A 23,880-nucleotide genomic window follows, 5' to 3' on the forward strand; every position below is an offset into this window, starting at 1 on the left:
GAGCGAACGTGACGGCCGTAGTTGCATTGTCGGCCGCTTGGCTGTGCCGAACAGCGCTAACTGAGGGGGATGGAACGCTTCGGCTTGCACGCACGATGGCGTTCCAAGCGCGTTCCTGATGCACTTGCTATGCTGATGCCAGACAACTGACCCCGGCGTGTGGCACCGTGGCGGATCACACCGTTTTCGATGCACGCGGCAGGCCTCACCTTTTTTTTATCCAGCGGCCGTGGCCATACTGGTGCAGTGGCAAGACTGCTCCGAAAAAGTAATTGCCTACGCCAGCTGAACTCTCTCTTGTACGGAGGAAGACTACTCGACTACCGAGAAGGAATGCCTCGGCATGGTGTGGCCGGTTATTAAATTTCACCTGTATTTGCACGGCCGATCATTCAAGGTTGTGAGCGATCATCATTCTCTTTGTTGGCTGACTAACTTGAAAGACCCATCTGGCCGTCTGGCGCACTGGAGTCTTAGGTTTCAAGAGTTCGACATGACCAGGCACACCGAAGCCTCTTGAGGTTACCTGTCGAGCCCACAGGTACCAATGATGATGCTGCATTTTTGGGAGCCGTCGATGCCGTTACCATTTCACAGGAGCAGCGCCACGACCCAGAGCTACTTTCACCCATCAATTTTTTGGAAGGTCGAAGTAAAAACTCTATGCCAGGCGAATGCCATCATTTTGTCTATGCTCTCTATATGAAGAACTTTTCTGCCAGCGGCAGCACGTACCTGCTTGCCGTACTGGCATCACTTTGAAAAGAAATACTAAAAACATGCCACGACGAAGCCACCTCAGATCATGTAGGCTACACAAGAACATTGCACCGACTCCGACGTAAGTAACAGCATTGGCCAAAGGTACCTGCTGCTGTAAAACAACACTTACAAACATGTGCAGACTGCCAAAGATGCAAAGCACCTCCCGGCAAGCCTGCAGGTCTCTTACGTCCAGTCGAGATACCTGGACAGCCATTCGCCCAATTTCGAATGGATTTGCTGGGCCCATTTCCAACTTCAACAGCCTGCAACCGATGGATCATTGTAGCCACGAATTACCTGATGCACTACACGGAGACTAAAGGTACGCAACGGGGCACAGCAGCCGAAGCAGCTCATTTTTTTCATCAAAAACGTCGTCCTTAGGCATGGCACCCCAAAAGTAGTCATCACAGACAGGGGAACTGCCTTCAGTGCAGAACTCCTTGACTCAGTTCTCAGACTCAGTGGTACGAGCCACTGGAAAACAACCGTATATCATCTCCAGACCAATAGACTAACCGAGCGCCTTAATAAGACCCTCGCAGACATGCTATACATGTACGTCGACGTGGAACATAAGAACTGAAATCAGATTTTCCCTTACGTAACCTTCGCATACTGCTCGACAAGAAAATACTCGAATGACACCGTTCAGCTTACTTCATGGTTGCGAAGCCACGACGATGTTGGATGCCAAGCTGCCGCACGAGTGCGACAATAAACCGACCAACATTGAAGAATTTACTCGGCGCACCGAAGAAGCCAGACAGCTTGCCCACGTACGTATCTGCCATCAGCAAGACCAAGATGCAAAACGGTACAATCTTTGACACAGGTCCGTTTTCCACACTCGTAGTGACAAAGTATAGGTTTGGATACCCAAACGCCGGTGTAGATTTTCCGCAAAACAGCTAAGATGGTACGTACTTTGGGCCGTACAGAGTGATTCGACACCTGAGCGACGTGAACTACGAGGTCGTTCCTGACAGTGACAATAGCTCCAGTCACTGACCTGGAGTGTTGCATGTGGTACGGATGAAGCTGTACCTGTCTAATTAACTTTTTTTTTGCGTGTGTTACTCTGTGCCTTTGTACACCGCCCTCATACGCTTAAGTTGCACACTGGGACGATGCTTTCTTCGGAGGAATGCAAATGCTGCGCCTGTACTCCGATGAAGAATAGGACAATGCCGGTATGCATGAGCGTTTTAATCAAGGTGCAGTGAAGAAGAAGCCACGGCAACGCGCAGGCAACCTGCTACTGTCCCTCTTGATCAGTGCTCTGTGACAGCTGTTTTTAATGTTGCGACAATATGTTTGTATTATCTAAGTGCATAGAGATTTCAAGAGCTCAGAATAGGCCTTTATGGATCGCACTTCTAGATATTAAAGGCACCCTGAAACGATGTTGACGATTTTGTACAAACGTACTGAGTCGCTAGTAGGTCCTTCTGATCATTAATTGACGCATCTAAGCGCTCCAAGTAAAGCGTGTAATTTAAAAAGGTACATCGCTACCGATCATAGCACACCAATCGGCTGAGTTTTGTGACCAAGTGATGAGATTTAACCTTAACACGTCAGTAGGGCCAGCTATCCGATTGGCTGCCCAGGGCGCGTCATCGATAATTTTTCCAACATTATGGTGAACAAATGTTGTTTGTAATAGTTTAGATGTTAGCTAATTTGTTTCGATAAAAAGAAAGAAGAAAAGAAAGAAGCATTACATTAAAAGCACTTCCGGCCCCCAGCAAGTGTCGTCTGCTTGTGTTACAACGTGCTCCGTGTTGACGAGAGCTGCACGGTCAGTGTTGGTCTTGATCTTTCTTTTCATGAGCACCATGGATCGCCTTGTTGTGTTGTGGGCTGCGAACGTAGCGATCAGCGACATGTCAAGCTGCGACATCGTGCTCCGCTGCAGCTGCAAGGCAGCAGACGAGCGGAGTGGCTGCAGCGCATCGGAGTGTCGGTATCCAAACGGCGCCAGCATCTATGCATTTGCGGCCGTCACTTCACGTCGAAGGATTGCCACAATAGAGTTTAGCGTGTCCAGTATTCAGGTAAACGCAAGCGCAAGTGTATTGGCCGTTTTACCACGTTTTACGTAATGAACGGAGGCGCAAACATGAACTGCTTGCACGGTGCAGCCACCTGGCGGCACAAAGCTCAACCAAACACACAGCAATAACCAAGTTTTTCTTACTTTGCTGCTGGCTCAAATTTTTGGCAGGAGCATACTCTTGAACATGTTGTCTTTTTATACGTTTAAAATGTTTTACACTTGGTTACAAGAATATTAGCTCTGTATTCGGCTGGTTAAGCTCTGCGCCACCAGATGGCTGGACCGTGCATGTCGATCAGGCCGCTCACGCACGTCTACGAAGCTGCTTCATCACAGCGGTACAGAGCGGCTTTAGTTTACGCTTCTGCCTATCCGTCAAAACACCCAGCTCGCCTGTGGTTACCGGAATACCGGACAGGCTCGGCGCTGCAACAGAATGCTCGCACCGCACACTGCTTGATCGCTGTCGCTGGTGATCGACGGCCGGGCATCTAGCGGAGAGGTTGGAGAGCCTTCGCGCGCTTGCTCCAAGACAACCGGAAGTAGACGACAACATGTCACAACATGACGTAGAGCCAGCGAAGGCAGAGCTTATCCCTGATCACTCGGCAAACGAGTTGAGGAGGAAATGCATGGCTAGGAAGGAGGGCAACTTGTAATCGTTCGTAGTTCTCTTAATATGAGACACTTCCCTAAAATTGTGACGTGAATGATTTACTGTAGCTGTCCCCTACGTGTCTACAAAATTTATCCGAACCGCTTCACCACCCTTTAACACCAACTAAGCTTCGCTACTAAATCACATACTTGGGTAGACAGCGAAGTGTTATGAAATATTATCAATCATGAAGGCATACATGACGATTTCGTGGAGCTGCTGAGGGACATATATAGAGAGAACCGAGTATGAATTGTTTTGGAAGGCCGCAAAAGTAATGAAGTGGTCGACTATTACCAAGGACTGAAGCAAGGATGTCCTCTGCCTCCAATGTTGTTCAGCTTTATGTCAAGGACATAGAAAGATGAATGGAATATATTGAATCAGGGTTTGATTTATCCTACATGCATAATGGACAAATGGTGCAACAGAAGGTCCGTGGACTGATGTACTCAGACGACATTGTGCTACTAGCGGACAATAAGAAAGGTTGACAGATACTTGTGAATATCTGTGGGAATGGAGCGACAAATCTAGGCCTTTAGTTTATCACAGAGAAATCGGGAATTATGATCTGTAATGAAAAGACGAGTAACTTCGTGGTGTCAATTCAACAGCAAGTAATACCCATAGTGAAGCAATATAAGTACCTCGGCGTACACATAAAAGAAGGAAAGAATTACTCAAGCAACCACCAAGATAATCTGAAAATAAACGGGAAGTGGAATGCAGCAATAATGAAACACAGAGCAATTTGGGGCCACAATAAGTATGAGGTGGTGCGTGGAATCTGGAAAGGAGTAATGGTGCCAGCGCTAACATTCAAAAATGCCATTCTATGCTTAAAATTGGATACCTTGTCGGGTTTGGAAGCTAACCAAAGATCAGTAGGCCGGTTGGCTTTGGGAGCACACGGTAATACGACAAATGAGGCAGTGCATGGTGACATGGGTTGGGCCTCTTTTGAAGTCAGAGAAGCACAGAGCAAAATTAGTTTTGAAGAAAGGCTCAGGAACATGGATGAAAATAAACGGGCGGCTAAAGTGCACAAGTATCTGTACATGAAAAGCGTGGACACAGAATGGAGGAAGAGGTCAAGGAAGTTGGCAACCAAGTACAGGGTAATTTAAAGTGTAAATAGACAACCAGGAGTAATCAGAAAGTTAAGAGAAACAGAGACACTGAATTGGATGCAAAAAATGGAAACGAAATAGACCATGGAGATTTACAAGAATGAGAAGAAAGAAATTAGAAGGGAAAATCTGTTCGATAACACAAAGGCCTTGCTATTTAATTGAGGCTCGAGCTGGTTGCTTAAGGACAAACACATACCAGAGCAAATATTCGGAACTAGAAGAGGCATGCGTATGCTGCAGCAAAAATCCGGAGAGCACTCAGCACATCCTAATGGAATGCGAAGGGATTCACCCAGTGACAACCGTAGGTAAGTACATCTTCCAGAAGCACGTGGATTTAAACTGGACGGAAGCATCAACCGGTCAGCAGTCGAGATAAGCAAGAGACGTTAGAGTATTAGTGGAAAAAGAAACCATGGAAGAGATTTCATACGACCGGATCCGTTACAAGCAAAGGTAGTGGTAGAAGGGAGATAGGGAAGTTTTGAGGAAGAGAAAATAGATTGAAGAGATGTATACAAAAATGCTCGAATTAAAAGCATGTACAGCGGCCGTATCTTGAAACGATCCACTTCGGCGACAATATCGCCGTCAGGCTTGCTGATTGGTTGATTGAGCAAAATTAAGCTCCTCCTTTATCATTAATTCGATCTTACCTTACAAACAGAAGCCAGTATGTATGTATCGGCACGCACAAATCATCTTTACTAACAATAACGACAGGCGTACCGCAAGGAAGCGTATTGGCACCGCTTCTGTTTAATGTTTACATAAATAGCATAATTAACATTGATTTGACAGTAAACTTCATTATATATGCAGACGATTGCACCGTGCTTCTTTCTGGTCCTGATGCGACCAAACTGGCTGTTGACTGTTGACAATATTGTTCGCTGGTCTTCCTCAAACTCGCTTAAAATTAATCTTTCAAAAACAAAAGTTATGTTCTTTCAAGACAGAAACAAGGCTATGAGGCTGGAACACGTCATTAGATGTGGTAATGATGACATTTAAATAGTTGAGGAACACACTATTCTCGGCATTACACTATCTTCAAATCTTACATGGGATTCACACATTTTAAACCTTTGTAAAAATCTTGCGTCTGTCAGTGGTGCGATGTCATGTTGTCGTGCGCTTCCTTTAAATATTAAAATTTAAATATATATTGACACAATGATGTGGGGCTCCCGCACCGCGGGATGGCGCGCGCAAAGGTCGGCGCCATGAAAGACGACGAAGCGCGTAGGCTGCACGCTCTTCTTCTGGTCCGCCATTAAAGAGAAGCGTCTGTTTTTTCAAGTCTCCGTCTACGATCTACGTTACATTTTTCTGGTGGAGGTGCTGGGTACATGCTACCGCTTCCAGATCGAACCCCGTCTACAAGCCCAGTACGAAGTCCGGTCGAGCTGACTCCTGTTCACGTACGGACAAACCGTCGACTTCAAGGACTGCCACCTGAGTACGAGCCTCTACCCAACAGAGTCAGAAGGATGAGTACATCAGTTCCATCTTCTTCCTCAACCGCACCGACCGCGGTCGTCCTTAACCAGCCGCTAATCCCCAAATCCTTCCATGGGGACACCTTCGAGGATGTTGAGGACTGGCTCGATCACTTCGAGCGTGTCGCAGAATTCAACGGCTGGACACCGGAAAGAAGCTACGCAATGCCTACTTTGCCCTCGAGGACTATGCGCAGACATGCTTTGAGAACCGCGAGGCGGTCTTATCAACATGGGACGAATTCCGACGACAACTAATCAGCACATATGCCAGCCCCAATTGCAAGGAGCGAGCTGAATCTGCAATTCAGGCGAGAGTACAGCGGCCGAACGAAAGCGTCGCAATGTTTGTCGAAGATATGTGCCGACTTTTCCGACGCGCGGATCCGTCCATGCTGGAAGAAAAGAAGCTAAGGCATTTGATGCGCGGTGTCAAGCAAGAGTGGCCTAATACGCAATCCACCAAAGACCGTTGCAGAGTTTCTCGCGGAAGCCATATCAATGGAAAAGGCACTGCAGCAGCGAACAAGGCTGTACAACCGCGACGTGTCGACCCTATCGCGTGACCCTCTCGCTATACCGTTTGACAATACCGACGCCTTGCGGGAGCTCATTAGGCTTGTTGTTCGAGAAGAGCTCCAAAAGCTTCAGGTGGCTCCAGCATCGGTACCGCGACTCGCTCTGGCTAAGGTCGTCCGGGAGGAAATCAGGCAGGCAGTCCAAGTCCCCGAGAGAAGCGAGACACCACAGCCCGAGACACGGCAGCCACAGCCTCGCATGTCGTATGCGGAAGTTGCGCGAAGTTCGTTGTCCCCGACTTTTCACGGTATGAGCGACGTCCCGGACTTTCATGGTGTGCGCGCCGTGGAACAAGCAACTGGCGACTTCAGGCCTTCGCCGCACGCCATTCATGGCTGAAGCACGACCACCCCGCAAGAGCGACGTATGGCGCACTGCAGACCGGAGGCCCTTGTGTTTTCATTGCGGTGAAGCCGATCACCTCTACAGGGCATGTCCTTACCGCCGAGCTGGGCTCCGTGGATTTTCACTGAATGTGCCGTGCCCGCGCAATGGCGAACGCCCCCTGGAGATTGAAGCCTACCTCGCGGACGCCAGGACCTCGTTTGCTCCACGATTCCGTGACACCCAGTCACCGTCACCCGCTCGACACAGGTCTTCCAGCCCCCTCTTCACGCCGAGTGCTACAAGGCGTCGCTCACCCAGCCCTGCTTCCCGGGAAAACTGAGTCCAGCGACCTGCGGAGGTGAGGTCGCTGATGTTGCGAACGCTGAAGATCCTCCACTACGACGAAGGCGATATGACACAATTGAGACGCAGAGAAATCAGTGCAGTTCGGTGTCAGTATCTTGCGACGTACCAGTTACCATAGATGACCACGAAGTCATGGCGTTGATCGACACGGGTGCGGATACGTCTATTATGAGCCAGAATCTCGCGCGTATACTGACCAAAGTTTCGACGCAATGGGCCGGAACTCAGATCCGTACTGCAGGAGGGCACCTCATAACTCCAATGGGCCGGTGCACGGCACGAGTCAACATTCGCGGTTTCACGTACATCGGCGACTTCGTCATTCTTCCTGAATGTTCAAAGGACCTTATACTCGGCATGAATTTCCTTCAGGCGAACGGTGCCATCATCGACCTGCAAGAGTCTAGAGTCAGCTTTGCTACTACACAAGCCATAGCGAACAGTAATGACACCGACCGTGACATCGCGCTTCACGTTGCCGACGATCACGACACGTTTCCACCCAAGAGCAGCGTGCTTACCCTTGTCCGATGCGACATGGAGGGCGACGCTGAAGGAGTTGCTGAGGCAAACGTGCCCCTGCTTCTTGAGCGCCACATTTGCATAGCCAGAGGGCTTCTTCAGGTGCGAAACAGATGTTCAGTCGTGTTACTAACAAACTTTAGCAACAAGTATCGGCATGTACCACGAGGAACGACAATCGCATTTCTTCGCGAAATCATTGATGTTACTGACATTGGCACATTGGAAATCGCATCGTCTCAACAATCTGAGTTACCCAGCCTAAAAGTAAAGGATTCACGTTAACGCTGCTCTGCCAGACCATCAGAAAGACCGTCTACTGAGTCTCGTGAATGAATTTGCCGAGTGTTTTTCAACGTCGTCCAAAGTACGGCGCACGTCCATCACAAAGCACCGCATTATTACGGACGAATCCGCACGTCCTGTTTGCCAGCATCCTTACAGAGTGTCGCCAGTGGAAAGGGAAGCGATCAAGCAGCAGGTGAAAGAGATGCTCCAAGACAACGTGATCCAGCCGTCCACAAGCCCGTGGGCCTCCCCTGTAGTGTTAGTCAGAAAGAAAGACAACACACTACGTTTCTGTGTAGATTACAGAAAGTTGAACCGTGTCACCAAGCGCGATGTTTATCCATTGCCACGCATCGACGACGCATTGGATCGTCTCCAACATGCCAAGTTTTCTTCTTCGTTGGATCTTAAATCCGTGTATTGGCAAATCGAAGTTGATGAACAGGATCGTGAAAAAACAGCGTTTGTGACACCTGACGGGCTTTATGAGTTCAAAGTTCTCCCCTTCGGTCTCTGTTCCGCACCTGCCACCTTTCAGCGGATGATGGATACCGTGCTTGCTGAACTCAAATGGCAAACCTGCCTCGTGTACTTGGATGACGTCGTCGTGTTTTCGAGCACGTTTGACGAACATCTCGCACGACTCGAGAGCGTCCTCGCTGCGATCCGTACTGCCGACCTCACGATCAAGCCTGAGAAATGCTACTTCAGGTTCCAAGAGCTCAAATTTCTTGGCCATGTCGTTGGTCCTAGAGGCGTCAGACCAGACCCCGACAAGTTAGCTGCCGTCGCCGAGTTTTCACCACCAACAGACAAGAAGGCTGTCCAACGAAGAAGCTTCCTTGGTTTAAGCGCCTATTATAGACGCTTCGTCGAGGGATTCTCGAGAATTGCTGAACCTCTGACACGACTTACACGCGATGATGTGCCTTTCATTTGGGCGGACGAGCAGCAGCAGTCGTTCAATGAACTGCGTGAGCGTTTGCAAGCTGCCCCAATACTTGCTCATTTCGACGAAAACGCAGACACAGAAATCCATACTGACGCCAGCAATGCGGGTCTCAGTGCAGTTCTTGTGCAGTGGCAAGATGGTGCAGAACGCACCATTGCTTATGCAAGCCGCAGTCTCATCAAGGCTGAGAAAAACTACTCAACCACTGAAAAAGAATGCTTAGCGGTTGTGTGGGCAATTAGTAAATTCCGACCCTACTTGTACGGTAGACCCTTTAAGGCTGTCAGCGATCACCACGCCCTGTGCTGGCTTGCCAACCTCAAGGATCCTTCAGGCAGACTAGCCCGATAGAGCCTACGCTTACAAGAATACGATATAACCGTTGTCTACCGATCTGGAAGAAAGCACAGTGACGCTGACTGTTTATCACGCGCACCGCTCCCTACGACATCATCGGACCCTGACTATGACTTGCCATTTGTCAGCGTTGTCGACGCCGTAAAGATGGCTGAGCACCAGTGCGCTGACCCTGAGCTGCTGCCGCTTATCGAGCACCTTCAAGGAGTTGAAGGTGTTTTACCTCGCTCGCTCTTGCGCGGCTTATCATCGTACTGTTTGCGCAACAACGTCCTTTACAGGAAAAACTGCGGAAGCGGTCCCAATACGTACCTCCTTGTCGTGCCGTCGGCGCTGTGCCAAGACATTTTGCAAGCCTGCCATGATGAGCCATGCGCGGGCCACCTGGGATTCACTAAGACATTAGCAAGGATACGACAAAAATATTACTGGCCCCGGCTCTTTTCTTCTGTGCAACGGTACGTAAAGACCTGCCGCGATTGTCAGCGTCTCAAGAAACCGCCCTTTAAACCGGCTGGCTTTCTCCACCCTGTGGACCCTCCTCAAGCACCGTTCCAACAAATAGGAATGGATCTACTTGGGCCATTCCCAGTGACCTCTTTGCGCAACAGATGGATAGTTGTCGCTACCGACTACTTAACCCGGTATGCCGAAACCGAAGCTATTCTGCAAGCAAACTCGTATGAAGTGGCCAAGTTCTTCGTCCACCACATCGTCTTACGACATGGTGCACCGTCTGTTCTCATCACGGATCGCGGTACAGCATTTACAACCGAATTTATGCAGGACGTTCTCCAGCTGACCCATACTTCTCACCGCAAGAGCACTGCCTATCACCCTCAAACCAATGGATTAACGGAACGTCTGAACAGAACGCTGGCTGATATGCTCTCCATGTATGTCGACGTAGAGCACAAGATGTGGGACGAGATTTTACCCTATGTGACATTTGCGTATAATACTGCTGTACAGGAGACTACACAGTTTGCGCCGTTCGAACTTGTATACGGGCGCCACGTCACCTCAACACTGGACACCATGCTACCTGTGTCTGATAATAGCCCGACCAGCGAAAACGTGGAAGAGTTTGTGCAAAGAGCCGAAGAAGCTCGCCAGCTTGCTCGGCATCGTATCCGGAGCCAACAATGTACCGACATCCTTCGATACAACCAGGGTCGAGGCGACGTCCATTACAATACCGGCGACTGCGTGTGGGTCTGGACGCCCATCCGTCGCCGTGGACTCTCAGAAAAGTTGCTCCGCCGGTATTTCGGTCCCTACAAGGTTACACGCCACCTCAGTGACGTAACCTACGAAGTCGTCCCCTGCAGTTCCGACCCCGGTTCGCTCCGTCGTCGTCCTCACGCTGAAGTTGTTCATGTAGTGCGCATGAAACCATACTATGCGCGTACATGAACGCCAAGATGCACCTGAGGACCTCCATTTATTATCGTGGCTGAAAGAACTTTTTGACGCGACCGAGACGGTCGCTTTTCGGACAGGGGGCAATTGACACAATGATGTGGGGCTCCCGCACCGCGGGATGGCGCGCGCAAAGGTCGGCGCCATGAAAGACGACGAAGCGCGTAGGCTGCACGCTCTTCTTCTGGTCCACCATTAAAGAGAAGCGTCTGTTTTTTCAAGTCTCCGTCTACGATCTAGGTTACAATATTACATATTGTTTGCTTCTCGAATTAATTCTTGTAGTTTGGTCAGGCTAACAAAAACTGAAACGAACATACAAAAAGTTCTAATATTGCAAAAAAAAGTTATAAGACAGATCGCCAACCTTGAATAATGTTAATCTACTCTGAGCGCTTTTCAAATCTTCAACATAATTTACATAAAAAAACATGTACGACTATCGTGTTCTGGCGTCTTTTTATCATTGAAATAAAATATTTAGACAGTTCTTAGAAACAACGGCGAGCTTAAATGTACACAGACCTGTGTTAAATACACGCAGCACAGACGTGGTTTCTGCCACGTTTTCGAACAGATAACAAACTTCAAATGCTACAACACAATGTTCCTTTACTGCTGAACAAACACAAAGAAACAAAATACATGTCGAAATCTCAGTTGCGAGTATTTTTTGTAAAAGTGTTGTAATAAATGTGTTGTATCAATTTTTTAATGAAATACTCATATTTCTATCTGTTTTCTTGTGCATTGATGACACACTCTTTATATTTTGATCCTATGCTATTTTTATTTGCTGGTTTTGTTTATCAACATATATGTATGCTTACATGTCCACTTCATGCATTATTGCTAACTATCTTGTTTTTGCCGTTTTGTTGTATCTGCCTTGCAACGGCTACCTGGGCCTCTGTCAAGCTGTATACACAGCTTTTAGCCCAGGTAGCCATCCAGTACTGTCTGGTGAATAAACAGAATTGGATGACGTCCTGCTCAACCAGCCAATCAGCTCATCAAATTTTGCTAAAACAACCAATCAGCGTGCGCTATAGGCCAAGGCAACAGTATCGCTGAAGTGAATCGTTTCAGAAAACGGCCCCAGGGTGTGTTCAGTAAGAATGTGAGTACATGTGCGTCAACCCCTTTTAATTTTGCCGAAAAGAATATATCATGCTGTTCATATCCTCAGGACCACGAAACCAATCATAGTTTTGCAAAAAAGATTTGCCTTCGCCAATAAAATTCAGAAGTCTCCACTGAGCCTGTTTTTGCGAACTACGCGAATATGGGATTCTGATGAGCTCCCAGAAGAAAATTACTGTAGTTGTGGGTCTAAAATTTGGGTGAGACACCATAAACAGAGTGCACTGACAAAATGTTATTACCTTGCAGAGTTGGTGCTGTTATAGTAACAAAAATCGATATGGCACATGGTTCAATAATGCTCAACAATTAGATTTTTTTGTTGCACGTGTATAAAAGTCACAATTTAAAAATTTCCAGGAGCATTGCCAGATATTTGTTAAAGAAGTGTCCTAAATTTATTTGTAGAGAGTGACGTCAAACGCTAACCAAATGTGCTTAAATAAGGGCATGTCTGTAAGAATGCAACATTTTGAAAATTAAATTAAAAAAAAGGCCATCTTTTTTATCCTTTTTTTATTCTAAAAAAAGATGGCCAGAGAAAAAGGACTCTACAAAATTAAAGCCAAGCATGTGTCCTAACTCAATCCGTAAAGACATGTTGCATTACTTTTGAGGTCAGAGTTATACAACCAGAAAAGTGGCGTAACATCCTAACACCGGAAATGAGCGAGCATGTAGCTATAGTTGCCAGAGTCATTATTTTTTGGCCGTAAATGGGTTCCATTGTGGTCAGGAAACATTTATTTACAGAAAAAAAGAAAAGTTGATTTTGAAGCGCAAATTATTATTAAGTTTTCTCATGCAAAGCACAAGAACTTCAACATGTGCTCCAGCTATTTGTCACACTGCAACGCTCGGTCACACGCCCCCGCTTTCAACATGTTGCTTTAAACAACAGCCTGCGTACACCACAAAAAGGAGAAGGCCGGAGTGGATTCGATACTGGATGTTTAACACTGCCCGTGGCGTGGTGGTAATCTTATTACACAGACGGGGCGTGACATTACAGGCAACACTTTTGCAGTCGCACTGCGCTGGTCCGCGCTGTAGGAAAGAATATAAAAGAAAGGAAACAGCTCTATAGCTTCACAAATGTCAGAACAGAACGTCGGGTTTTACGCCCCCTTCTCATACACTACCCGCCAGTCCGCTACTCCCCTGATATTGATGGCCGAGTGGTACAGCTCAAAGCGTGCGTTTTTCGCTGATTATATGAACAATCATTAGATGAATAATAACTTGCACTTCAAAATCTACAGTTTTTTTTTTTTGAGTTCCTCGTTTTTGCACCACAAAGAAAGCCATCTATGGCCAAATAATGACCCTGGCAACTATAGCTACAAGCTCGCTCATTTCCATGGTTCGGACGTTAAACTTTATTTTAGAGACTTTTCTGACTTCATAACTCCGACTAAAAAAATTGGAGGACGCTTAGGCTTCGCCTGTAAGAGTAGAATGTGATAGCGTTATCGGGACCCGTTCGCATTGCATCGTTCACATACGACAAGTAGGCTTCATTCACTGCAACACTGAACGTAGGAAAGCCAGCTTACAGAGACCAAGCTTACACCGATCCCCTTAAGGTCGGTGTCACTTTAAACTGAAATGCATTGCTGGAAGGACGTTTTTCCAGGGGCAATATAAGTGGTCTTATTGTAATGAAGAAAAGTAGCCTGCACCTCAGCAGCATCGCCACCGGCATGAGCTCGTGGTTGCTGTTCTTGGCTGAACGCTTGTGACTTCTGCCCGTTCAACTGCATCCTTTGCTAATAAACCTCTTAGCAAGTGGTGGAGGCTGCTGGGTTTCGACCACCCTGGAACTTCGGAGTCGCACTCTACCCCCCATCATGCCCGATGACGCTAGCGCCACTCCACCAACAGCGCCGCATACCCTGGTTTGTGCCGGCGCCTTGCGTCAGCGAGATCCCCCTATCTTCTCCGGCACAGATGACAAAGACGTTGAAGATTTGATCTCATACGAGCGAGTGCCAATAACCAGTGGGACAATGCTACCAAGTTGAGAAACGTAGCATTCTATCTCTCCGCCGTTGCAAAACTATGGTTGGTCTTCAAGACCAGCTTTACGCAAGTTTTCGGTAGGCCAGCAGTAAGACGGCTCCGTGCAAAACAACGTTTGCGTACACGATCCCAAGAGATCGGAGAGAATTTCATGAGCTACATTGAGGACATTGTTGACCTTTGCAAACGGGTGAACGCGTCGATGTCAGAGGAGGAGATCAAACATGTAATGAAGGGTATTGAGGACGACGCATTCCAAATGTTATTAACGAAGAGTCCTCGCACTGTCGTTGAAGTGATCGAATTGTGTCAGAGTTACGACGAGTTGCGCAGGCAACGGTTTCACACCAGACGTCCCCCTGCACCTGCGGACTCTGTGTCCAGCCTTGGTGTCGGCGACGACCATGCTACTCCGTTTCTGAAGATTCACGAATTCGTTCATGCAGGGGTCGCTTTGATGTCCCATCTTTGATGTCTTGTGTCCCAGAACCACCACCCGCTTTGGCACCTACGATCCGCGACTTCATCCAGGAGCAAGTTTCGCAAGCCATTCCTCCAGCACGTGATCCGACGCCAGTCACTGCACCTCTCACGTATGCCGAAGCAGTTGCCCGACCTCGCCCACAAACGCTCTCACCACCCGCTATGCATTGACCACTGACCTTTTCGGCGCCTCCTATGCCGTTACCAGATCGACAGCATTTTCCGACTTCTCAGCCACGAGTCGGAGCTTACCCCCAACAATGGCGCACCTTCGATGACCGTCCAATATGTTTTGCTTGTGGTGGCGCTGGTCATGTGGCGCGCCATTGCCGTCGTCGCATGCTACCTTTCCCGAACATCTGGCGAGCGCCACCGTTCCCCGCTCAATTTTCATCTTCGCCTTCCAGCCTTCCTACCTCTTCCTTTTGTCCTGATCGCTCACCCGCGCCTACCCGCCGCTCACCATCTCCACGTCGTCGCTCGCTTTCTCCGATGCGTCGCCGTGCCGGACACCGAGCAGGAAAATTGATGGCCGCAGTTCCCGAGGCACGAACTGCGTCCACGTCGCAATGCTCAAGTCCTCGTTCCTCTCCAGCCAATGTAATTGAAGTACATGTCGAAGGAATCGCCGTCCTGGCACTTGTCGATACAAGAGCCGCAGTGTCTGTAATTTCTACCAAACTCTTTCGTATACTAAGAAAAGTTCTGATGTCTCTATCCGACCTCTCCCTACTCCCTGTGCTACCTGGATGACGTAGTTGTCTTTTCCTCTGATTTCCACACACATCTCAGTCGTCTCGAGCACGTTCTGAAATGCTTCACTGAAACGAGACTGCAACTCAACTTTAAAAAATGTCGTTTTGGTGCCCGAAAGCTCACCATTCTTGGCCACGTCTCGCGAGACGGCATTCCTCCGGATCCAGCGAAGCTCTGCGCAGTCGCTGACTTTCCAAAACCGAAGAAGTTAAAGGAGCTTCAAAGTTTCATTGGTTTATGCTCATATTTCTGACGTTTCATTCCAAATTTCACATCCATAAGTGCACCCCTGACAGACCTTCTAAGTGGCAACAAAAAACTTTCAGCTTGGTCGCCTGCCTGCGATGACGCCTTCACGAAATTACGCCTCCTGCTAACCTCACCACCTATCCTCCGCCACTTCGACCCTGCCGCCCCCACCGAAGTCCACATTGATGCCAGCGGCATCGGACTCGCGCAACGGAAGGCGGGGTTCGATGAATATGTCGTCGCCAATGCGAGCCGCACTCTGACAAAAGCCGAGGCTAATTACTCGGTTATAGATAAAGAGTGTTTAGCCATTATTTGGGCCCTTGGAAACTTCCGCCCTTATTTGTATGGTCACACTTTTGACGTCATCACTGACCACCACGCCCTTTGGTGGCTGTCAACCCTTAAAGACCCATCTGACCGACTTGCTCACTGGGCCCTTAAGCTACAGGAGTACGACATCCGTGTTCTTTACCGTTCTTGCCGCAAACACACGGAAGCTGACGCCCTTTCTTGCTCATCGGTCTCAGCTGATAGCACTTGCCTATCCGCCCTTAAGCCCACACTTCCATCCCATGCACTGCACAACATGCTGTCCGAGCAGCGCAAGGATCCCTGGATCAGTGCTCTCATCAGCATCCTTTCTGATCCATCCACCTCTTCACCATCTCGTGCTCTTCGCCACCAGGCTACCGACTTCTGCATTCGCAATGACCTTCTTTATCGACGTAACTACCTTTCTGACGGTCGCAAGTGGCTTCTTGTGATACCCCGACATCTCCGTGACCTTATCTGTGACGCTTTCCACGCAGACCCACAGTGCGCGCATGCCGGCCTCTTCAAGACCCACGTGCGACTACGCCTCCGATTTTATTGGCGCGGCATGTACAACTACGTGCGAAAGTTCATGTGCTCCTGTACACAGTGCCAACGCCAAAAATTACCTCCCGGACAAGTCTACCCATCACAACCCCTTCCCTGCCCTAGTCGACCCTTTGATCGTGTTGATATTGACATACGGACCGCTACCATCCACTCCAGCAGGGAACTGCTGGATTATTGTTGCCGTGGGTCACTTGACCTCTTATGCTGAAACCGCTGCTCTGCCAACTGCCACCGCCCGCGTCGTTGCATCGTTTCTGTTACACCATTTCGTTCTGCGCCACAGTGCCCCTCGCGAACTTCTGAGCGATAGAGGCCAAGCCTTTCTTGCCAATGCTTTGAAGGCACTACTCGACGAATGCCGAATCGTTCACCGCAAAAGTACAGCGTACCATCCGCAAACTAACGGCATGACAGAACACTTCTATCGTACTCTTGGTGATATGCTATCAATGTACGTCGCCTCTGATCATTCAAATTGGGACCAAGTTCTCCCTTTCCTGACGTATGCGTACAATACTGCGGCCCAAGCAACTACTGGATTTTCCCCGTACTTTCTCCTATATGGACGAGAACCATCTAATACGTTCGATACAATTGTTTCATATAAACCTGAAGCGTCCAAAAGTACTCCGCTGTCTGAAGCTGCTCGACAAGCTGAGGAATGCCGCCAGCTTGCCCGCTCTTTTTCCACCGAGGACCAGTGGCAGCAGCAATCCTATCAACCTGTCGACCGTTCTGCACCAACATTTTCCTCTGGCTTTCTGGTCTGGCTTCGGGTACCAGCTACCACACCCGGCCACTCCGGAAAACTTGTCGCGAAACACCTCAGACCCTACGGCGTTCTGGAGCAAACGCCCTCTGTCAATTACCTCGTGGAGCCCCTCACACTACCGACAGACCTGCACAATCGCAGCCGCGAACTTGTCCACGTCTGTTGCATTAAGCCGTACTATGACCCAATAGTAGTGTCTTCACCTTAAGCCGCCAGGATGACGCCTTTTTCGGCAGAGGGTGACTGCAATGAAGAAGAGTAGCCTGCGCCTCAGCAGCACCGCCACCGGCATGAGCTGGTGGTTGCTGTTCTTGGCCGAACGCTTGTGACTGCTGCCTGTTCGCCTGCATCCATTGCTAATAAACCTCTTAGCATTATAATAAAATGTGAAGGCCCTAGCACCTTTTTTTATTTCAATAAATGTTTGCTATTGCCCCGACACACGCAGGTCTGGTAGAAATGCTGCAAAAGGGCTTTGTGTTTCCTCGTAGCAGAATTAGGTTTTCTCATACATTCAAATTACAAACCGACGACGAATGGTAAACAATCCGACGGCGAATCCAACGCTCAATGGTAAAGTCGTACTTTGCCATTTTTCCGACTGATTTCACTGAGAAATTAAATTTTTGTTCACCAAAACCTTGCACCACGTGGAGGGCCTGCGCGGTCGATGTGGTTGGATGATTTTCTTTACCACCCGTGATCACACGCCGGTTGCCGATGCTGGATTTTCTGCAACACAGGGCGCTAAACGCTATTGCGTTAAAAAATAAATCCGACCAAACACATGCTTGGCTTTAATACTGTAGAGTTTATAGAAACCCGAAGAAGGCCTTTTTTATTCAATTTTCAAAATACTGCATTTTTAGAGACATGCCCTTACCTAAGAATAGTTGGTTAGCGCTTGACACCATTCTCATCAATTATATTTAGCCCGCTTGTTAATCTAATATGTGGCAACGCTCTGTGAAATATTGAAAATTCTGTTATTTACGCATGTAGAGCAATAAAATCTAAATGTTGAGCATTATTGTGCCAAATTTGCTATATTTTTAAAGGGGCCCTGAAGCACCATTGAAGTCCAGAAATGCATATGAACTTAAATTATACCATTTTGGAAATACTTTGCCACAAAACGTTCTTCAATGCGTTCAGCAGAAGCAAAGTTATTGGCAATCAAACACGACCTTCACGGAGCTGCCACTACTTTTTCAACTACTTGCACTGCCAAGGCTACAGTGAAGTGGGGCGTGCCCTCAACACTCCGCCTACTGAACCTAACTAATTTGATTTTCCGATGTTGACGTAGACAGCATATTTCCGATTTTGGCGCCTACGTTGCGCCAAACGTGCCAAGTGCGGTTGCGAGCAGCAGTGTGCTCAGCCAGTGGACTTGGCGCAGCACCCCAAAGCAGCCGCGGTATCTACGCTACGAAGCAGAATGCCGCTACATGCAACTGCAGCGCTTGCTTTGTGCACGAGTGCAAGCTCGTGCTCCAGTCTGGCCATGCTACGTGGTGCAGACCAGCATTGTCCCGTACCAGCTTGACCGACGGATAGCAGCCACATCCAACTTGCGCATCTTGAAGCGCTATCGAAAGCTCTATACGAAGCGAAGTTTGCCGTTGCGTCTAACCATGAGCGCCCAGGAGTGAGCCCGCGCTGGCAAGCATGCGTGTGGTCTGACCTTAAGTTTCACGTGGTTCGAGACTAGTTAAGCGACCTAAATTAGTCGAAATTAGCAAGACCCGATGGCAACGACAACACCGATAAGCAGGGTGGCCAAAGTTTAATCCCTACGCGGGCGGCTTAGTGTGAGCAGACAACAGTCGGCTCCTTTGGAAGTACGTACCGTATATACTCGTGTAAGGGCCGCACTTTTTTTTTTCAGAATTTTTGCTTGGTGCGGCCCTTACACGAATCAGGCCGACGACAGCTCGCCAAAGGTCTATACTGTTTCCGCAGCAGTAGAAGTGTGCAAGAGAGTCACAAATGACATGCCAGGAATGTTTTTATTACGATTCCATGTCGCTATCGCTGTCCTCGCCCTCGGAAGAGCTTGCCTCGGCATCTGCATCCCCCCAGAGACGATCATCCTCAGTACAGTCCATGCTGTTCGAAATTCCAGTCACCTTGAAGCTTTTTGCAACTGTTTCCAATGACACGGCACGCCACGCACTCAAAATCCACGCACACACTTGTTGGAGTGATGCCCGCTTCAGCCGTTCCGTAGGGGTCTTCTCATGATGGCCTCCAGCCATCCATTCCGAGTAGCATCGGCGAAATTCCGTTTTGAAAGGATGGTTAATGCAGACGTCAAGCGGCTGCAGCACACTCGTTAGCCCTCCTGGAATAATGGCCAAGTCCATGCGAGTCGTGGCGAGTCGGTCCTTGACGCAGTCAGTCAAGTGGCCCAGTTCCGTTCTGCGGCGGATAGAGAGCTGGTTCCGGTTCATAAACCGTGTAGCCCACCCCCGACTTGCCTTGAATTGTGCCTTGGGTATTTCCATGTGGCGAGCGATGTTCAGGGCTTTCACGCGTACCATGTCAGTTGATACAGCGTAGCCGTCATTTCGAGTGTCGATGACATATTTGATGAGTTCGCCTTCGAGTTCCGGGTATTTGCAATTCTTGCCGCGAAACGCCTTTCGGGTCCTGTTGGTAGCGGCGAGGGCATCTTTCTGCTTTATCCAGTAACGCACGCGCTTCTCGTCTACGTCGTACTTGCGTCCAGTTTCTCGCTTGCCGTGCTCCTCGGCATATTCAGTCACTTGCAGTTTAAATGAAGCAGTGAACGATCTCAAATGCCGGCCCATCTTCCATCACCTGCGCTGGCTCAAACAGGGCTCACTACTACTGACGGAGTGACACCAGTTCACCGGCGACACGATGCAAATGATGCACCACAAAAAGCAATCATGGCACCGTACGCCAACGCTCAACCAAGGAGGCATTGGCTCAACCTAGGAGGCATTGGCTCAACCAGCTCAACGGCTTGACCGGCGGAAGCGGAAAACTGGCAGCGCCATCTAGTTTCGATTGAACTAACTACACGGTTCTGGCGGGACTTTTCGAACTTTTTTTTTTTAAATTTCTCCTTTCAAAGTAGGGGTGCGGCCCTTACACGAGTACATACGGTAATTATTATAGAAATTCGAAAGTAGATTATCGCTTACTTCAGCCTGTTTATTAAACTGCATCAATAAATATACATCGTAACAGTAGGAAGACGCACACTGATGTCTTCTTGACTGATGTCAGCTATTGGCCAATAGCAGCTACGTATGCAAATCTGCTACATTACGAAAAAAAGCATCCAGAAAAGTGTGAATCTTCTGCTGAAAAGACAGCGTTTGAGAGATAGGTGACTCCGCGCTCCGCTTGCGAGATCCATGTGCCGCGCACGACTCCACAATTTGGATGAGATGGTCACAGCAGCATATGCTATCCGCAGACTATGTTTTTTCACCAAGACTGAAGGGTGGGGGGGAGGTGGTTCAGGGTCGCTTTAAGATAACATCACCAACACTGCAAGGCAATATCATTTTGTCACTGCACACTGTTCATAGTATGTCACGAAAGTATTTCAGACCCATAGCTACAATATCTTTCTTTCTGGGATCTCGTGGGAATCACATGTTGGTGCAAATTGCAAAAATCGGTTCCGGACGAGTAGAAACTGGTGCACTTTTTTTTTTAGTGAAGCTAAAATTGGTTTTGTGGTTCTGGGGAATCGGACAGCAATATATATATATATATATATATATATATTTTTTTTTTTTTTTTTTCAGGAACATGTGCCAACTTTCTTAACTGATAGCTGATTAACTAAGCATATCTGATTAACTCAAGCAGGTTACATGACTATTTATCATTGCCCTGTTTCAAAGGCGATGCCAATAAATCATCATCATGTTGGATGGTGATGCCAACTCGCCACTTTGCTTATGAAAGTGAATTTAAAAGAAAAAGTTATATTAGTTGCTGAAGGTAGAGACGACAGAATTATGCGGGTTTAGCATTGTGGTGACTAGACGTGGTGAAAAATTTGTTGGTCTGAGAAATACTTCCCGTGTTCACAAAAATTGCAGCATGCTGCCATGCCTGCCTTTTTATTGCTTACAATTTAAAAAGAAATGGCAATGCGTTAGCTCAGGTTTACATTCTTTACTTTCACACCATCGAGTATGCGTTAGCTACAGGTAAATGCAATAAGAGATATTTTCATTTTAAAACACTGTGCCATCAACCCGTGCTTCCAATCCTTACCAGGTTGTAGTGGGTGCGCAGGATGTGAGTGTCAGCCTCCTGCCTGGAGCCAAACACACACTTGCACGCCGAACAGGTGAATGACTGTCGAGCTGCAGCCGCTCGCTTTCTCCCCCTCTTGTCCTGGACAGTGCCTCCTGTCTGAACCAAGGGCGTGAAGGAAGTCAGCTGGAGCATCTGTGTGTGTATGGTTGACGTGAGGCACAGACCACGAGAAAGGTGACATTTCCAAGGCAGCATACCAAAAGTGCATCCCATCGCCCACTAAGGTGTGCATTACTTCCCAAGACTTGGTCGATGCTCCAAGCCACATCTTGCTAAGGTGCCTCAGGCCGCATCACTTTCTACGTACTGCCACACAGTATTGGGGTAATAATCAACAAATGCACCTGTGACAGACACTGAGTGGCGCCCTCTGTTTTTAAAGACGATAGTCTTTCTTGGGGAACTTAAACGCTGAAAATTTGGTCTGTCTGTCTGTCTGTTTGTCTGTCTGTCACCCGATTCAGCCACCCGGCCAAAGTTGGACCACTTGCTTACCACCCACACTACTTAAACTGGTACGGCTGTTCATACTTGTGAACGTTATCGATCACAAAGTAAATATTACGCATATCTGAGGCGCAACATCACTAGGTAAGTATTAGGAGGTGTGTTCCTTTAATAGAAAATACATAGATACGTAACTCTAAAGACCCTAGTTTCTTAAGCTGCGCTGAAAATGTCATGCTATGCGCACCGACGAACGACGTTCCCTGACTGCGCGCCGACGAGCGCCCTCTGCCATGGAGGAAGGAAACCCTCTGCACAAGCTCATGTTTCCCGATGTATTGCCAGATGGCGTCCATGTCTCACGCAGCGCCTCCTCAATTTTACCAATGCCAGCCAGATGCGGCCGATTCAACATAAAGGAAGCGCTGTCTGAGGCAGGGCAAAACATAAATGGCCGCTTGATGAAATAATGCGGTAAAATGAAATCTGTTCAAACAAACCTTCATGCCAGGACGGAAATGGTACGAGAACAGCATCACGGGTGCCCGCGGATCAGACCAGCACTCATGTAGTACGGCCGGCAGAAGACTATCGTCTTTCGACGACATTTGCAGCGAAGCACGCAGATACGCGGGAAATTTTTTGTTCACCAAATTTATTTAGTAGATTCATGCACATACGAGGTCTGTTAGAAAAGTATCCGATCTTTGGCCGGAGAAAAAAAAAACTGGCATAACTGGAGCGTTGGAAACCTAATCACCCTCAAAGTAGTCTCCTTGGGACTCCACACACTTCTCCCAGCAGTGCTGCCATTGCTGGAAGCATTCCGAGAACTTTCGGAATGGAGTTTAGCTCAGCTGTTGTTGCAGCCATGTCTTCTGTTGTCTGAAATCGCGGTCCTTTCAATGGCCCCTTGATTTTGGGAAACAGCCAGAAGTCGCAGGGGGCCATATCAGGAGAGTAAGGAGCCTGTTGAACTACAGGAGTCTGGTTTTTCGCCAAAAAAGTCTGAATCAAGTGCATTGTCGTGATGGATGCGCCAATTTCCAGTTGACCACAACTCCTGTCTCTTGCGCCGCACAGCGTCATGTAGGAGACGGAGGACATCCATGTAGTATTCTTTGGTGATTGTGTGACCCTGTGGTGTGTACTCGTGGTGTAACACACTGCGGGAGTCAAAGAAAGCAGTCAGCACCACTTTGACGTTGCTGCGCACCTGGCGGGCCTTCTTTGGTCTTGGTGTCGTGGAACGCTTCCACTGTGATGACTGAGATTTGGCTTCAGGGTCGTACCCGTACACCCAAGACTCGTCACCAGCGATCTCGGTGTTCGTGAAGTCGGCGTCACTGTTCGTGGAATCCAGCATGTCCCGTGAGACTTCAACACGAAGTTCCTTTTGCTCCACCGTGAGCAGCTTCGGCACGAATTTCGCCGCAACTCTCTTCGTGGCCAAATCTTCGGTCATAATGGAATGCGCAGAAAAAGTGCCAATGCCCACCTCTTCCACAATTTCTCGGATAGTCACATGACGGTCCCGCATCACCACAGCGTTCACTTCGGCAATGACCCGGTCATTTCGGCATGTCGATGGCCGATCGGAGCGTGGCTCGCTCTCCACCCATGTGTGGCCGTTTTTAAACCGGTTGTACCACTCCTTAATCTGTGTGATGCTCGTAGCATCGTCACCAAAAGCCGTCCGAATCTTCCGAATGGTTTCCACTTGGCTATCGCCCAGTTTCTCGCAAATTTGATGCAGTAGCGCTGCTCCAGTCGCTCCGTCATTTTCCTTGCAATAAAAAAAAAAACAACGAGCACAATGCGCACTACCTCACTCAAGCGCTGCGTCCCAGCGACTGACGCTATCGGCAGGCGA

At 48.4% G+C, this 23,880-nt stretch overlaps 1 protein-coding gene across 1 annotated transcript in view; it reads right to left on the reverse strand.

Moving 5' to 3' along the window:
• LOC125945147 (uncharacterized) overlaps positions 1-23,880 on the reverse strand; it is a 414,471-nt gene that overhangs the window by 182,083 nt on the left and 208,508 nt on the right. Inside the window, exon 13 of the mRNA XM_049666722.1 lies at positions 21,516-21,692. Within this exon, the coding sequence (XP_049522679.1) occupies positions 21,516-21,692 (177 nt within the window). The remainder of the gene's footprint in view (positions 1-21,515; positions 21,693-23,880) is intronic.

This window comes from Dermacentor silvarum, chromosome 4 (assembly GCF_013339745.2).
Source record: "Dermacentor silvarum isolate Dsil-2018 chromosome 4, BIME_Dsil_1.4, whole genome shotgun sequence".
NCBI classification, from domain to species: Eukaryota; Metazoa; Arthropoda; class Arachnida; order Ixodida; family Ixodidae; genus Dermacentor; species Dermacentor silvarum.